This window comes from Scleropages formosus, chromosome 16, assembly GCF_900964775.1.
Source record: "Scleropages formosus chromosome 16, fSclFor1.1, whole genome shotgun sequence".
Lineage (NCBI taxonomy): Eukaryota > Metazoa > Chordata > Actinopteri > Osteoglossiformes > Osteoglossidae > Scleropages > Scleropages formosus.
The window spans coordinates 2982733-3000340 of NC_041821.1; the positions used below are offsets into that span (position 1 = coordinate 2982733).

A 17608-nucleotide genomic window follows, 5' to 3' on the forward strand; every position below is an offset into this window, starting at 1 on the left:
TTTGAAGGACCGAACGTCCCTCGTACCCTGACCACCTGGCGGCGTCAGCAGGGCCGCTGCGGGACAGACCCGGCACAGCCCTTCGTTTCCGAGCTCATCTGAACTCAGACAGCAGGAGAAGCAGAGCCCTCGACTCGGACCGGCGTCGGCGTCTCTGTTGCCTGAGAGCGAAAGGTAAACGACTCACCTTGGCGGGAAAAGTCATCGCCGTCGCGGTTCACCATGTCCTTTACGCGGCCGCCGTAGAGCAGGCGCGAGGAGTCGTGGTCGAAGGCCTTGAGCGTCTCGCTGGAGCTGTACGACTGCTGCGTGGGCACGCGACACTCCTCGCTGTCGCCCGACGAGCCCGTGTAGCGGCGCTCCTTGTCCCGCCGGCCCTTGGTCAGCGAGCAGTACGGCCTGCGCTCCTTCACATCCATGCTGCCAGCATGCTGTGTCCGCGGGCGCTCGGGAGGTGGGGCGCGGGGGAGGGGGTCACGCGAGGCTCCGCCCAGCTCTTGGCTCAGGGGCTACCTGGATGGAAGGGGGGAGAGAGAGGAGAGAGAGAGCAGACGGCGGTCAGAGCGCTAAATCTGGCCACTTAATCTTGAAGGACTCGCAAATCCCAGCATCTCCCAACCTCCACCGTTAGGCTCCACCCCCTCCACCCCCTCCACCCCCTCGTCCTCCTCCGCGGGGGCTTTGCGTACGCTTGGGTGCTCCTAGCCGGACCTCCTGATTGACGAGCGGAGTTCTGTTCCCAAAGCGGGCGCTGGGGAGGGTGCGAGAGTGTGTGAGTGTGTGTTTGAGTGAGTGAGTGAGTGAGTGAGTGAGTGTGCGTAGGGGGTCCTAATTGATAGCTCCACTCGTCTGCTGTATATCCATCGCAGCTGATAATTTGGACACATCCATTAAGAGCTGTTCTGAAATGAATCAGAACATCTGATGAGGAAAAGGGGGGAAAGGGGGGAAAAAAAAAAAAAAACTTTCATTAAGTGCTGCCAGGAAGAATTAATAAAATCTACCTACAACATCCTGGGAACAAAAAAAAAAAAAAAAAAAAAAAACATTAATCCAAGACAGCAGCGCAATAAACGCGGAAGAGCCCTGGGGTGCTTTTCAGATGTTTATTAGCAAAAACTTTCTCTGTTTCTAATTCTCTGTTCTGATAATTGCGGCGCTTTAATTTATTTTTTGGCTGCCCCTTTTTTTGGAAGCCTCCCAGAGAGCATGTTTTCTGTGGCCTCTCCTCCTCTGTTCGAAAGCACCGACATATTTCACCCCCCCTCCCGGTCAGCACCCCCTCCAAAATGCAGACGGACACAGGCCAAGAACACTCGCCGAAACCATAAAAAAAAAAAAAGGAAAAAAAAAAAAACGGTTATGAGCTCGACGCTCGTGAAAACAGCATCGGTCTTTTCCTATTTCCCACGGACACACACTGCTGCTCCTCCGTCAAACAAATAAACAAACAAGCATTTTTAGAGAGACGCCGCGCCGACAGGGAAGCACAAATTGCGCTGCTAAGCGGCGTTCGAAATTCTGGGAAGGAGTGAGACGTTCCGCTTCTCCTGGATGGAGGACGACAGGAGTGTTTCTGTAACAGCTTCACGTAAACACTGCTCTCGCTCTCGCTCTCTCACACACACACACACACACACACACACACACACACACACACACACACACACACACACTTCAATTCATCTAGCTGACACGTTTGTCCAAGGTGACTTACAGTCTTAGATAATCAACTCTTCACTGATTTACCCAGTGGTACAGCACGGTAATATTAACTATATCAATTCAGGGGTACTGCAGCAAGAGCGGGATTGAAACACAGCTCCTACGGACTGTGAGATGACGGCCCTAACCTCTACGCCACCTGCCGCCCCTATATTATTATCAACTTGACGCTTGGCTGATACCTTCATCGAATGCAATTTACAGTGTTTCCCGCTGGATAATATTGTTACTTTTTTCCTCAAGCAGTTTTGAGTCAGTACCTTATTCACCGCTGGAGTTTGCATGTTCCCCCCGTGTCTGTATAGGGTTTCCTCTGGGTGCTCTGGTTTCCTCCCACACTCCAAAGACATGCTGTTCAAGTTCACCCGTAGTGTGTGACTGACAGAGGGAGAGTGTGTGTGTTCCACTGATGTATGGATGAGTGACCCAGTGTAAGTAGTGTATCTAGCAGTGTAAGTCACCGCGGTGAATAAGGTGTGTGGCCTGATAGCACTACATGGAGTTTTTTGGAAGTCGCTTTGGACAAAAGTGTCTGATAAATGAATGTAAAATGTGAATGCAAATGGTGGCAGAAGTGGGATTGCAGTTTGCGATGCTCAGACTGCAAGGCACCGACAGCTGACAACAATGGCACTTGACGCTCCTACAGACACAACGCAAACATGCCGAAGTGCAGACGGGCCATAAACTCTCCATTTTCCAGGCCCTTTGCCCTTTAATAAAACCGAAATAAGAGGAGTCTCCTCTAATCCGTTTTCTTTCTCGCACCAAAATATGAACATTATCCTCAGCAATAAGGGAGAGCGTCGCGCTGCCGATGCCGTTCTACGGCAGTGACACAGTCCTCGCTGCGCTACTGGGAAAGACAAACGCAAATGTGGAAATGTGCAGGACACTCTTTTTGGTTCCGCTGCTATTTTAGCAGAGCTGTGCAGCAATTTTACATTTCGGTGTCACACTTGTGTTAATTGCGCTCCGACGTGCGTCGGCAGCGCGCAAAAGCGAACCGTGTTCTCATTTAAAAGCCTTTTTCGGGCTCAAGTGCCGGGGTGGGCCGGATGGAGCAAGTGTGGGGGGGGGGGGGGAGGGGGCCAGTTCTTCCCTCATTCATTGTGTTGTAAACATTTAGAGCGACACATAAGTGCTGCAGGACGAATGGAGGGTGGGCGCTGGGGGGGTGGGGGGGTCTGTGAGAGCCGCACGCGGGAAAAAGAGATTACTGCCTGAATCGCGGTGTAAACCCCCTCCCCACCCCACCCCATCACCCGCCAGCACCGGGGACACGGTCACAAGTGGTTATCTGTTCCCGTTTGTCTTGTTTTAGGCACAGCTCGGCATGCGATCCGCGGTCGGCATGGAGGGGGTGGGTTGAACAGCACAGTTTCCCAAAGCAGCTTTATTTACCACCTTTTAGAGATAATCAATACAATGCACAGCTGTGTACAGAAATGAATGTCATGCAGAAACGAAAAATTTCAGCTCATTTTGCTTTTTTTTCCCCGTTTGAACTAAAAAAAAAGAAATAAATATGTAAATAAAAGGCTGAAAAATACAATGGAGGAGATTTCTCCGTAAATCCTGGCCCCGCCCCTTAAAGACACTTTTAATCTGCTTAATCTCGGGTTTGTGCAAACGCTGCATAATCACCAAGTATCAGAGTAAGTGATGAGCGCCATCGCATTAATTCCAGCCTCCTTAAACGTGTCAGCGGTGTCGGTGAAAAACGCGAGTAGCTGCATCATCGTGGGTCTGTTGAGGCTGCGGCCCACAAATTGAAAGGGAGCGCTAAAAAAAAAAAAAAAAAAAAGAACGTAGTGTCGGTTTGGCAAAATCGCGATCGTTCGCATGCGAGAAAAAACACCTCCGTGTGTGTGTGTGTGTGTGTCGGCAACTCCACATGTGAGTGGGGTGCTTAAATATTTGATAAGGGTACGCTGTTGTGCAACAGATCCTGCGTGTAGGAGGACGGAGCACCGCCTGTCTGAGAGTGTGTGTGTGTGTGTGTGGAACACACTGTCAGTAACACTCCCCTTCCTGTGTTCCTTCTGGTTCTTTTGTTTTCTGACATTTGTCGTGTTTCCCTTATTGATGATCCTGGGCAGAACACCAGAATGGAAGGAGAGTTTGCGGGTTGGGTGGGGGGTAGGGGGGGGTTATTGTTCTAGAATTTGCTGTTTTTGGGAGGGGCGGTTTATCTCGAAGACCCAACCGTTTCGTCTCAAGAAATGCCACGTTCACAAAGTTCCTGTCCCGCTCGTCAACTCAGATCAATCCCACAGTCCTCCACGCAGAGTCAGGTGACAATGGTGATCCCCCCCCCCAGCAAAGACCGGTTCTTTCGCCATCAGCATCACTGTGCCCCCCCCCCACAGAGGGCAGAACTCCCTAAGAAAAAAAACAATAGCAGCGAAGAACACATCCTACATGTGAACACGCCTGTGAATTGGGGGGGGATGGAAGAAGCGGCACATTTCCTCCTTTCTTCCTCTCTGCTGTGATGAGGGTGCGACTCTCTCTCTCTCTCTCGCTCTACCAGTCGCGCTCAGCATGTGGCTCCATGTTTACATCACAGCGGACAAAACCGACGCTTACGGGGGTGAGGTTGGGCGGGGGGGTGTGCGGAAGAGCCAAACTGGCTGGACGGCGTCGGGGTGGAAACGCATCGGTACCTGGAAAGGCTGGCCACGCCCCCTCGAGCCCAGAGCCTCTTGAAGCTCCGCCCACCAAAACACATGCTCCCGGGGCACTCTGCACCGACCGACACCCCTCTCTCTCCACATTCCGAAGGCGAGTCCTCCTCGTCCGCGCCTCGCTTCAGCCACTAGGGGCGCTATGTCGACGCCACGCGCCGGAACATCACAGCCACCGCTACTATTTTTCGGTCGCACGGCGACACACTTTATTTTTTTCATTACCATCGCAAAGAAAAACAGAGCTGAACCGGTGTTGGTCGAGCGTTTTCGGTTTCGGTGAAAAATGGAAAAGCCAACTTGCTTCGCGGAACCTTTTTATGTCCCGGGTCCACGTGTTCGACGCTTCCATCGCGATTTCCGTGAACGAAAGCGCTCATTAGTAGTTAGGAATAAGTATTCCGCCCCCATTTCGGTAGTCAGGACGAAAAGTTTTATCCGTTTCCCGCAAAGCCACTTTGCGCCCCGTTGCAACGAGTGGAACTGAGCCGAACGGGGCAGGAAAGGTTTCCGTCGTCCGAAACAAGGCCTTTGCTCGCGTATCGAAATGATGCATTACGCCGAAATGGATCCCGCCGGGGCATCGGCTGCTGAAGTGGCACATCTGCGCCCGTAATTACGCCGCAGAGCACCTGGGCTAAAATAATGACCTCTGACCCCTGCACAGTAATAAAGAGGAAGGCGGGAGCTTCGAACCCCTGTGGGCGCAAGGCGAACGAGCGAGGACTCAATTCACCGCGTTCACGTGCAGACAGAGGGAAGGTCCTGGGCTCTTTGGCCGTTTTTTACTGCATTAATTCAGGGTGAGTACAGCAGGTGGTGGGATTAGAACCTGGGACCTACTGACCGAAAGGTGATTTCGTGTCCTGAGCGTCAAACAACACGGGGCCCTTTGTGCACATCACAGCGGATCAGAGCCTCAAACCCAGGTCCACTCCACTCAAACCTTGCAAAAAACCGTGAGACAAAACCCACTGCTAGTGTCTGTGTGTGTGTGTGTGTGTGTGAGAGAGAGAGAGAGAGAGAGAGAGAGAGAGAGAGAGAGAGGCACACAGTGAGAATCAGAGTGAGCCAATAGCACTGTGCTGTAATGAGACCCTCCCCTTTAAGACAGTCCCATCCATCCCCTTTAAGGAGTTGAGCTGGAGGGAGTCACCCCCCCACCCCCCCACCCAGGTGCTGTGTTTATTTAGAAACCCGAGACGGGGCCACCGGCCCCTAATAAACGGCCCCCCGGCTCCTGTGATTTATACTCTGTGTCCTTTGTGAGACTGGGACTTTGCAGTTGTTTCCAGATGGGCAGGTGCAGGCACGTACACACACGCACACACGCAGGCACGCACACGGACACACACACACACTGCGACGTCCGCATCCACAGGTTTGATTTAATGGACGCTGGGTCAGGCCGAGAGACAGATCAGGGACCCGAAGGGCACTGCGGGGCACTTGGTGCGACGCTGCGGATGCCCCTCCCGCGTGCCTGTGGGGGGTCCGGGGGGCGTGACCCTACATACACGGCCTGGGTGCGGGAAGCTGTGTTGGAACAGAGTCACATGGAGGAAGAAGGGTTTCCCGCTCAAGAGGTTCGAACCTGGGCCTTCGAGTGGACGGCGCTGACTTTAACTGCAATAATGATGGACGGCGTCCAGCGCACCAGATGATGGCAGAGCGGGGGGTGGGGGGCTCTCGCCCAGGTCCATTCCTCCACCGTTCATAGATCCAGTTTACCGAACCTTTTCTCCCATCAACATGTCGACGTGCAGAGAGAGACGGCCCGGGCGCCGTGGGGGGTTGGGGGAGGGTGGCTATCCTCACAGGCACCTTCCAGCAGCTGCGGTCGCGACCTGACGAGCATGTGGAAACGAACGGGCGCAGCGGCGGATCGGCGCCCCGCCGCGGCAGGAACTAATGCGGGAGGCGCCCTCGTGCGGAAGGGTCGCTGTCGCATGAGCTGGAGCGCAGCAGGAACGCACTCGTTTGACGGATTCACCCGCGTGCCACTCGGAGGAGCCGTTCCGATGCCCCGAGCGCAGCGCCACCTTCGGACAGGTACCTCGTCCAAGAGGGTTAAAGCCATTATTTTGCTACGGAAGGTCCTGGGTTCGAATGATACCGTTGATCAAGGTAATTTCCCTGAACTTGCAAGGTATGAATTACCCAGCTGTATAAAAGGGTAAATCAGTGTCAGCTGTTTAATGTACGAACCTCAACTTAAGGTCACTTTGCGGAAAAGCGTCAGATAAACAATAACAACAAAATTACTACAACTACTACTAATAATAAATGACTATGGACAGAAGTGCCTTGAATCAAGGGAGCTCTGTGGTGTGAACTGAACCTGGGGCCTCTGAGAAGCTCCAGCCACTACGCCCCCTGCTGCCCACATCCCTGTATAAACAGGTAAAAATAATCCGTTCGTACACCTGCACTTTACCCGTTTCCTGTGCTCGCGTTTCGTCTTCGCGAACCGCTCCGCAGGCCCAAACGTGGTAAAAAGCTCCGTGACGGGAAACAAGGCGGCGGTGGCGCGTTCCCTCGACCGCTCAAATGGCCTGCTGTTACTGAGCTCGCACTCGACACACACACGAGCAGCACGGATTCATTCGCCGCTCCGTTTCCCTGACGGCGTAAAACACTGGGCCATGAGCTGCTTACCACGATTTACTCACTGATACTGCTGGGCAATTGTTACTGTATCCATTCAGGGCAAGTACCTTGACGCAGGGTACTACAGCAGGAGCTGGGATTGAAACCCCAGAGCTACCGTATCTGCAAGGCAACAGCTGTAACCACTACGCCACCTGCTGGTCCAGACAATAGCCCACGAAAGCCAAGCACGGAGGAACGCTGAGCTTGGTGGAAAAATGCAGTGACACATATAAACAAAAATGATAAAATCTCCTTCATAAGAGGGGAATCACTTGCGCACACAAATACAAACAAACCGCAGCTGTGGCTGTGACAGAAGCACAGGAACCACTACAGGCTCAATACTATATTGCAGTTTATTTTTAGGAAATCCTTCTGATGTGCTTAAGGTCCTCGCATCTGGACTTCGTGACTGAAAATAAATAAAATAAATAAAGAAAAATAGGGAAATTCAATTAAACTCACATGTGGGGTATTTATTTGTCATAAATCACTGCAAAACAACCCTGCATGTGTGGAGTCCTGGACTGTGTTCATCCCCCTTGTATGAGTGGCACGATATTTTGTGCCAGATAATTAATTTAAAAACAAAAAAAGATCTTATTTGTGGCCAACAGCTGGCAGCGCTCTGGGCAGCGGCGAATGCAAACTCTGAGCTCGACGTTGAGGCGAGACGACGGGGACGAGCCGCGGAAAGTTACGGTTTGCGGACGGTGTCGGCGCTCTCAAGAACACGACGCCTGTGGTCTGTCGCCGCCACCGCCATCCAACATAATCCGCTGCGTTTACGGCGTTGCGCAATCCGCACATAATAACAACCCCTCAGAAAGGGTGGAAATACCCCGTCCGGGGAGGGACCCGTCCACACGGGCCGCGCGGCCGCCCGAAGAGGAGCTTTCTGGGAAAACTGTCGCCTCGCCCCGCTCTCAAGTCCTCGCAGACGTCAATGCGCCCCCTAGGGGTCTCAGCGGCCCACATCTGCGTCCTCCTCCAACTCCCGCTGCGATCGTTCTCATCGCACCCACGTCCACACGGCTGCCCCCCAATAACTGTTAACTAATCGTTACAATTATTATTATAATACTGACTACCTTATTTATTTGCCCTGCACCTTTCTTCAACATGAGGGTTGTACACAAAGACACTTACACTGATTTACCCATTTATACCGCAGAGTATTTTTCCCTGCGTCACTTCAGAGCGAGCGGCTGCTCAGCGGTTCTACGGCGGGAGAATCTGGATTCGAACCCAAGACCTCAGACTGGGTCTAACCGCTACGCCGCCAGCTGCCCCCTCACCGTTTACCAATACTCCAACCGTGGTAAACACAGGACTTAAGACACTGCAAAAACAAAACACTGCAAAAGCAAAAACGTAAAGTATAATTTTGCAAACTGACCGACACAGCTGAGGGCAACATATTACAGCAAAAATTCTTTCCGCCCGTTAAAAAAAAAAACACATTTAGGACACAATCATACCGCATATTATCATAACCGCAGCCGTAGTTATTTATAATCACCTACAGGTCTCACACACATCAAACAACAGGATGCATGACTATGTTCCACTTTGTACATCATCCTGGAAGATGCTGAGCCGACACTAATCACGAATCCCACCGGCCCCCGTCGACACGTTATTACGCCGCGGAGCTGGGAATCCAGGTGTGAGCAACAAAATACAACTAGGAGGCTTATTCTTATGCATTTCTTTATTTTCTGAGATTATGGGATATAACCCGTGCCTTTTAGGGGGTACGGAAGCAAACTCTCGGTTCCCTCTCCCATATTCGTGCTGCGAAGCGGCACCAGGCGAGGCCGACCTGCAGGGCGCTAAGCCCCGCCCCCCCCCTCCCTCCCTGCCACTCAAACCGGTGCAAGGCTCTTACCGGCTGAGATCAAGAGTGAACCGAAAGTGTCCGGAACCGTTTTCTCTCACCTTCGGGTCACTTAAGGACAGAAAACTGATGTCATACAAAAAGCGCATTTCAACAAAACACTGCATTTGTATTTCCTGACCTTTCGCCACCATGGGAAATAAACACGGGAATCGTCTTCGTTCCACCTTGACCTCAGCTAACCCCTCAGCACGTGTAAAACCGCCGATTCCAGAAATGCAAACGAGACACAGAAGTGTGTAAACGCAATAAATACCGCCTTACTACAGAGGTGTTGCCTGCTGTCTGGAACGTGAGCCGTTCAGCCAAGGTGTCGATGTGCAGGGAGGGCTTTTCGGACTAGAAGAATGACGACGGATGTTGCGGAGGGACTTGTCCACCTAACGGTCAAAGCGCAACTGCTCTAACATGCTTTTGTACACATTTAAATACAAACCAGGGCTAAAACGTTTCAATGAATCAACTGCTGCTGAATTGTTCCTCACCCTCAAACGAAGGAGCGGAAGGACCGATGAGTCAAAACATCGATTTACTTTGTTGTGTCGCAGCTTGACGAACGGGGAAACAAACGGCACTTATTTCATTAGCGCCGATTCGCTTCGAGCACTTTTTCTTTTCAAAGGGCTGGAAAAAACGATACGCGTTCGGGTTCAATCGTTCAGAGCTCTACGGCCTGCAGTAGCACACGATGACCAGAGTTGGCGCTCTTGGTCTTCAGACGGGGATGGAGGCGGTGAGGGTTTGCGGCTCGACGGCGGCGGAGGACGAGACCCTCGAACCAGAATACGCGGGGTGCCGCTCATCTCTCTCGGCAACGTGCCGCGCCCGTCGCGGATCGCGGCGAACGGCTAACCGCGCTCGCGTCGTACCTCCCGCTGAGACGGCGGCTGGGAACCTCGGGACCTTCGGCATCGCTCTAAAGGTTTGCGTACAAATCGGTCGGTCAATTCCCAGCACCAAGGGCCACGGCGACCCTTAAATTTTCATAGCCGGACATGTGGAGTTGTTCCCATACCTGTCCGACGGACAGCAGGACAATAAATGAAAGAAACATATTAAAGAGTTGAACAGGAACTCTTACTTACTTTTTATTCATTTACTCTTTTTTTATTTTCATTCACATGTGCCACCGCGTTTTAAATCGCTGCCTATGGATCCGAAGGTCGCCGGTTCAAATCTCACCTACTGCCGATGCGCCCCTGAACAAGGTACTTACCCTAAACTGCTTCGGTAAAATTACCCAGCTGTATAAAGAGGTAAATAACTGTGTGTCGCATAACACTGTAAGGTGCTTTGGAGGAGAGGAAGGTGTGAGATAAATGTAATATATGCAAAACAACTGCCATCATTATAATAAAATTGGACGATGTCACTAATCGTGTCATCTGAATTTTCGCTCCAGATCACTTTCGTGATAGAAAAAAAAAGAGAACAAAATCAATGAAATAAAAATGTCAGAAAATTCTAATAAAAAATGTGAGAAAACAAAGCAGTCGTGCTGCTGTGAGGCTCTACCTGACAGGAGAGGTGAAAAAAGTTGAGGAAAATTATGAGAAATGAAAAAACCTTTCTATCCATAGAAATATTGTTCCGTGGCCCCAAGGAAGGGAAAGTATCCCGATGCAGAACGTGCAGAACAAATAAAAGAAAATGTACACACTGTCATATTGCATAGAGAATGCAACCAACTTGTGAACAACAAATATTTATGTTTATTGAAGCATTATTCATGTTGAGCTTCTGCCCATTAATGGACATTTTAGATCCAGACTCACGTATTCATTTCTGTCCTTCCCATTTGTTGAAAAGTCGGACGGGTGAAATGCAACATGTTCCACGCGCAACCAAACACGCGGAAGTGACATTGAGCCCGGGTCACCGCGCTGTCCTCTCCCAGCATGCATTTCGAACATGCGAAGGAAGGCGGACGCCCTTCCGCACAAACACACCGGCGTGGGGTGTCAATGACGGCCCCGCGCGAGGCTTCGGAACGAGGACCCGGGAAGGTGGGCTTGCCGTTGATCCCACAGCGCTGCCAGTCTGGAGCGCTGTTCCGCCCCCAGCGAAGAGTGCGGTAACTGCGGTAACCGATAAGTCCCCCTCCCCCCCATCGAATTACAGCCCCGTTTTGTCACTGTGCCCCTGTCCCTCTCTGCTCATCCGGGGTCGTGCTCCGAAGAGCATCTTCGGCCTCCTTGCCAGGTACACCGGCAACTGCCTAGAGCCAACAGCTGTTGTACTGCCTAATGCTGTCCCTAACAGTCCTTCAAAAGCGGGTAAAAAACTAAATAAATGAGGTAGACAAGTACAGAAAATGTTCAATTCTTCTCGATGTAAGAATACACAAACACACCATCTGAAACCACTTGTCCTGTACGGGGTCGCAGGCAGCCAGAGCCTAACCTGGCAACACAGGGCATAAGGCGGGGACACACCCAGGACTGGACACCGGTCCATCGCAAGGTACCCCAAGCGGGACTCGAACCCCAGACCCACCGGAGAGCAGGACCCGGTCAAACCCACTGCACCACTGCACCACCCCCCCGATGTAAGAACACAAAATTTATTAAGTAAATATCAAGAAAGCCCATCAAATAAATGATGAAACCACATTTTTCATGCTTTTTGTACCATATGTCATTACTCTGTTAACGAGTTAGCACTGAATCGCCATTCCTGCAATACAGATTAATTACCTTGTTCACAGGTACATCAGTGGTGCCTCTCCAAGGATCTGGACTCAGAACCTTCCGGTCCAACCTCATGACCTCTTTCGTCATCTCTCCTCTCATCCGGTCCACGAGATTCTGAAGCCACCGGGCCACCCGGCAGTAACCAGTCCTGGGACTCAAAGGGTGAGTCTGCACACGCAGAAGAGTGGAAACGGTCCAACGGAAGGCACCCGAATGTCACTCTGAAAATGTTACACACAGTCCACTTCCTGCACAGCCACGTGTGTGTGTGTGTTTCTGTGCTACTGAGAGTCCATATCAGACCGTGGTGAACAAGACTCTTCTGGACATTAATTCCAGCGCAGACACGTGATCCGAGCCCACGCCCCAGGATACCGGAGGAGAACATTCCGGGCAGAGAAAGGCGGTCGCGGCGCACCCTCCACCCCGCTCCGCCCCCGTCATCGATTCATTCTGCTGCTTACTGCAGCCTGTAGCTTCTGGGTCCTCGGCGGTGATACATCATAACAGGGGAAGTGTCTCCAAAGCACCCTGTAAGCACATTTCGGGAGCGGCGCACACATCTGCATACAGGAAGCCTTGAATGACTTTCAGCGCCAGGTAGCGGCGCAAATATGTACGTCCTTATGGCAAGAGGCCCGCGTAGAGATTCGCCGTTTCCGCACACCTCCCGAAAGGTAACTCCCCCTGCAGCACGAATAAACAAGGCAAGCAGGCTAAGCAGAAACCTGGAAATCCAAATCAATCTAAGGAAGAACACCATGAGGACAAACATCATCCTCATCGGGAAATACAAATAAAAAGGAGAGAAAAAGAAAAAAAACTCATTATCGACACAGCTGCACAATTAAAAAAAAAATACAAAAATAAATTCTACATAGAAATAATTGCAATCTGTGAACTGGACTCCATCCATAAGCCAAACAACGTCTGTCCATAGTTAATTAAGATGAGGAGACAGTACTCAAAAATACAGACGTATACCAATAAAGTGAGTCGGGAAGTTGCGGGCTGGCGGACTAATTACGAGAACAAACAAAGTGGCGACGGACGGACATTAGCACATGTTCTCAAATGTGTCCTTGCGTGAAACGTCAAGTCGCGGGAAGCTGCAGATGGGGAAAAAAAAAAAAACACAACACCTACAGGGTGTGAGGTCGGCGTAGATCTACCCACTCCTGCATCCGTACGTCGGAGCCGAGACCAGCGACACGATGGTGCGGAACTGCTCACGAATCAGGGTTATGGTGAACATCGAAACAGTGGACCGGAGGGTACGAGAGTCTAAGTGGGATCATGCATTTCTAACCCAATCCAAGAAGACTGTCAGAGAGAGTGTGTGAGTGTTCCACTGATGTGTGGATGAGTGACCCAGTGTAAGTAGTGTATCCAGCAGTGTAAGTCACCGCGGTGAATAAGGTGTGTGGGCTGATACTACATAGAGTTCATTGGAAGTTGCTTCGGAGAAAAGCGTCTGCTAAATAAAAGAAAGTAATGTAAGATGCAGCAGGCACAATGTGATTTTTATAGCACAGAAACTATATAGAGATCCTTCGTGAATCGCAAACGCCGCGTAATGTGCTACGATCCATCGGCGTGGACATCCACGCACCTCGCCGGCGGTTCCGGTTCACGGTTCACGATTCACGCTTTAGGTAACGCGCTGCTCTGTGTCGAGACTCAAAAACACCAATGGAATCAGACACCATGGGCACCTTCATGTCGCGTCAGGCACTTCTGCACTTCACTCGGAGCGTAACAAGAACGGAGTATCAGCACATTGATAAATCCCACTTATAACCTTGCGTTATCGCTGACAGATGAAGAGGCCGTTTCCTCCAAACCCACAACAAAATGCACCCGCGTGATCCCCGCTGCTTCCGTTTAAGTGCTCAATTATTATATCAGATGAGTCGCCGGAATTGCCGGAAATTATTTTGGCCCCAGTACAGGACGGTGTATTTGCTGATAACACACCCATTTCACAGCCTGTTGGGTGTAGAAAACCTGGTAATTGAATTAAATTCCAAAACCTGTGAATGACTCTCCTCCAGCGCAGTCAGTATCCAAGGAAAAGACGCTAAGCGAATTGGAATCGACGTCTCCCGCTCAAGTTGAGCCACCTGTCTGCGGTCCCCTGCGGACGGGATTGCTATAATTTCGGCGTATCCCGCCTCGTAGCCGGCGGCGGTCTGAGCCTGCGCGAACAGACCGGCTTCGCGTCGAACCACGAGCCACGTCGAAGGCTCCATCCGATACGTTGCGGATGCGGTATCGATCGAGACGACAGAGCCGTACGTTACCGCCGGCGGCCCGCTACAGCGCACGTCCGGTGCAAATGAACGTTCTCGCGCGGCGCTCGGCATCGCTCCATGAGCCCTCCGCGTTCCGCTCTGGCTCTGACCCCTGGCCCGGAGACGATCAATACGACCCCAATTTGCAGGCAGAAACCGAACAGCCAGTATAAAATACACCCTGGACGATCCATACCCACCGCTGGTGCCGTTCCCCCGCCGTGACCCCTGCCCTGCCTTCGTATAGGAAGAAGGTTTTCATACGGTCCTCCAGGCGGAGGCCAGCGACCTAAACAACCGCAACCCATGGACTAAGAACCTTAGCGGATGCGAGTCTGCGCTGTGCTCTTTTCCATCGATGCTCCGTAAAGCAGCGACGACTGCTTTGGATCAAAGTGCCAATGGAGAGACAAGTGGGCTTTTTGACTGCTTGAAAGGATGTTTATGTTGCCGCTGACAACCTCTCATCAAAGAGGTGGCCGGTTCAGACTCGCGTTACACCGGCACCACGCGTACTCTTTAATGAATGAGGAGTGCCTACTTAAACTAATCCTTTTTAACATCTCCCAGGAACACACACAAGTGCAGCATTTTAATATGTGCTTTTACAAACCGATCAAACAGGTGGTTGAGCGTCGGGCGAATATCGTGACCGCGGCGGCTCTGGGCCTAATCCGGGCAAGATCATGACCGCCGGGTCCGAGACGCATCTCGGTTCTCTTCTCGGTCGGAGCCGAGCTCGGTTTCAAGACGGGCGCGCATCAATAGCAGCGTTATTTTAAGAGTATCACGGAGCAGCGCAGCGCATCTGCTCTCGAAGGAAAGCAGGCCGCCCACGACAGCATGTCTCTGTAATTGACAACATGTCCGATGGAAACGGCAAACAACCCGATCCACGTCTGCGATGCGACCCGCCGCCTTCGTTTGTTGCCGGAGGAGCGGCACGTCTTGCGGCCAGCGGGGGAAGAGGCGCGAAGTGTCCCGACGGCCAGCCCAGACTGGCCGGATCAGAGGACGCGTCCCCGTGCGGTTCGGCGACGGCCAAGTGGCGGTCTCTCCGGGAGAATGAGAGAGAGAGTATCACGGATCCTCCGCCCCCGGTGCTGAACAAAGGCTTCCCTGTAAGACAATCTCGTGAGCCTCGCTAGCGCAAGAGTGACGCATTAGCGAGCAGCCTGATCCCACCGCGGTGACTTCTCGGTGCCCCGTGCCTCAGGGGCACTAAAGCGGTCACAAAACACCCGACTTGTGTGAACCGGGTGGGAATTTGTTAGAAAAACGAAAAGTTAATACGGCAGGGGCGTCTGTAAGCTCATATGGCAACGCTTTTAAATGATTGAAACCGCTCACAAAGTACATCGCGCAATTTCTGAGAACAACGTTATTTATCTCCTGGTTGAAAGAGGAGGTTTTCTCAATGCGGTCCGGACGCTGGTTGACGACAGCCCCTCGCAGGCCGGACCCACAGACTAAACCATTTTCACCTTACCGTGGATTGTTTGAACATCTGTGGCCCGGCCGACACATGTAGCCAATCTGCACGACAACCCTACCGCGAGCTGCTCGGCGGAGAAACGCTGGAGATGTCTAAAACGCACGTAAATCTCGTTATTTCCCCATAGCTCCAGCGCCCCGGCCGCACGCTGTATCAATTTGCATTGCTTTCAAACTATTACCATAACGACAGACGCCGAGGCCCGTCCGAGCGTCGAGTCGCACGTAACGCGGCGGGAACTTGAGACTTTGAATAAACCACGGAGTGTGACTCATTGCATGGGTTTAACGAAGTATTGGACGAAAAAAAAGGGAGAAGGTCCGATTTCCGAATTCTGGCAAAGCCGCAGATCCGCACTAGTTCAATACATATAAATTAATCGGGAAACACGGCTTCTGCTCTGCAGCTAAAAGCACTTTTCATATTATTGGAATATTTTCTCAGACGAGTCGCGTATATACTCGAAAAATGTGCGGGCCGACCGGGTACAGTAGGACACCATGTTTTTCAACAGATTTGTTTTCCGACTAAATCCGATTAAACGCCACATTTGGTGACCTGTGAACGTGACAGAAATAACCTCAAATTAAGACCACTGTATCCAATTTGCTTGAGTCATGTTACTAATCTATCAGAAGCGCAGGAGAAACAGGAGCTGAAATATGATTAAATTCTAAGGCAAAAATAAAATAGAACTGAGGGCACGGAGACGAACGCGCGCGCACACACACACACACACACACACACACACACACACACACACACGCATAAAGGCGAACTTAAGGTAAATCTGACCAGGAACAGGTTTCATCAGGACATATAATCCCGAAGCAGATGGTACATTACATTTGTTTATGTGCCGGTTGTCCGTGACACACTGCGCGCTCAAGACAGAGCACAAAATCAGACCGCGGAGCTCACTTACGAGCAAATTTTCGGTAGAAACGAGGCCATCGGCAGGAGCATCGTTGGGACATAACTATGACTGGGGGGGTTATGAATGCACTTGTTTGACTAATAAAAATGTTATCAAATGCAAAATAACACCCGTGGGTCTGCCTGAAGCGAAGACCCAGGGAGCGCAAAGGTTTTTCGGAGATTTGCCAATTGCTCGGGTCATTGCTCCGAGGCGAGCGAAACCCCCATTTCTCAGCGCGTATTTCCAAGGTGAAATTACTCATAAAACCCTGCCTTCTCACAGATAATTAATATGCGGAGACAGAGATGTGATTTATCCCATTACAAGGTCATCCTGTGGCCGTGCATGACTAATTAGGCATTCGTTTCCAATATAGCGGTCGTTACCCGAAAACCGTGCGATTGCCGAAAAAATAAGTCTCGAGTCAGGCGTCTCCGCAGACGGCAGCGGAAGAGAAGGATCGGCGCGTGGGTCGACGCCCCGGCGGAAAGCAGCACGCAGGTGTCTTACGCCACAAGAGCGTTCCCGACTGTTACATCGGCGTAAACAATTCAAACCTGCAGTCAAATATCGTTATACACACAGACTAACCGCTGGCATTTGTGAAAACAAATTTTATGTTCTACCTGCAAACGATAATTTAAAAGGCAAATATGTACGTGTAATTAATGTCACTTCGTGGAAAACGCGCAAATCCATTAAGAGCAGCTTTGAGGGCGAACTGTTTAAAGTCGAGTGCGAAGTGATGGATCTGAAAGGGGTTCCTTCTAAGGTTTATTTCTGGTGATGCGAGGCGAGGAACGTGGCGCCGCGGTCAAAGACGCCTTGGCGGCACAGAGCGTCACCGCCCGAAAAGGACAGCAGGCGCATCCTGGGACTGTACGTGGAAACAGAGACTGCGAACGGCCCGAGACCCCGGTCTTCTCCACTTAAGCAAAGTCTGGCTCCCACGTGCACGCAAGAGCCCTGTAGAACCGGTGGGGGTGGGGGGTGTCGGGACCGGTGATTGGGAAGCAGCCGGGTGGTCAAAAAGATGGACGGGCAATATGTCCCGGAAAAACCCCAGAAACCTATTGGGAGCAACTGGCTCTCTTGGTTTAAAAGCTGGACAAATGTTATCCTACTGTGGCGGGAGATCAAGGTACACACACACACACACACACACACACCAGTTCTCTCATTTTTCCACTCCCCGTGTTTTCAGTTTGTTTCCATTCACCCGAGTTCAACCATCATTATG

At 51.4% G+C, this 17608-nt stretch overlaps 1 protein-coding gene across 4 annotated transcripts in view; it reads right to left on the reverse strand.

The window, feature by feature from the left end:
* tenm3 (teneurin transmembrane protein 3) overlaps nucleotides 1-17608 on the reverse strand; it is a 199731-nt gene that overhangs the window by 153790 nt on the left and 28333 nt on the right. For 3 of the 4 annotated variants that reach the window (XM_029258797.1, XM_029258796.1, XM_029258795.1), the window contains exon 2: nucleotides 188-513. In XM_029258797.1, the coding sequence (XP_029114630.1) occupies nucleotides 188-419 (232 nt within the window). In that variant the 5' untranslated portion in view covers nucleotides 420-513. The remainder of the gene's footprint in view (nucleotides 1-187; nucleotides 514-17608) is intronic. The other variant, XM_029258794.1, reaches the window with a different exon arrangement.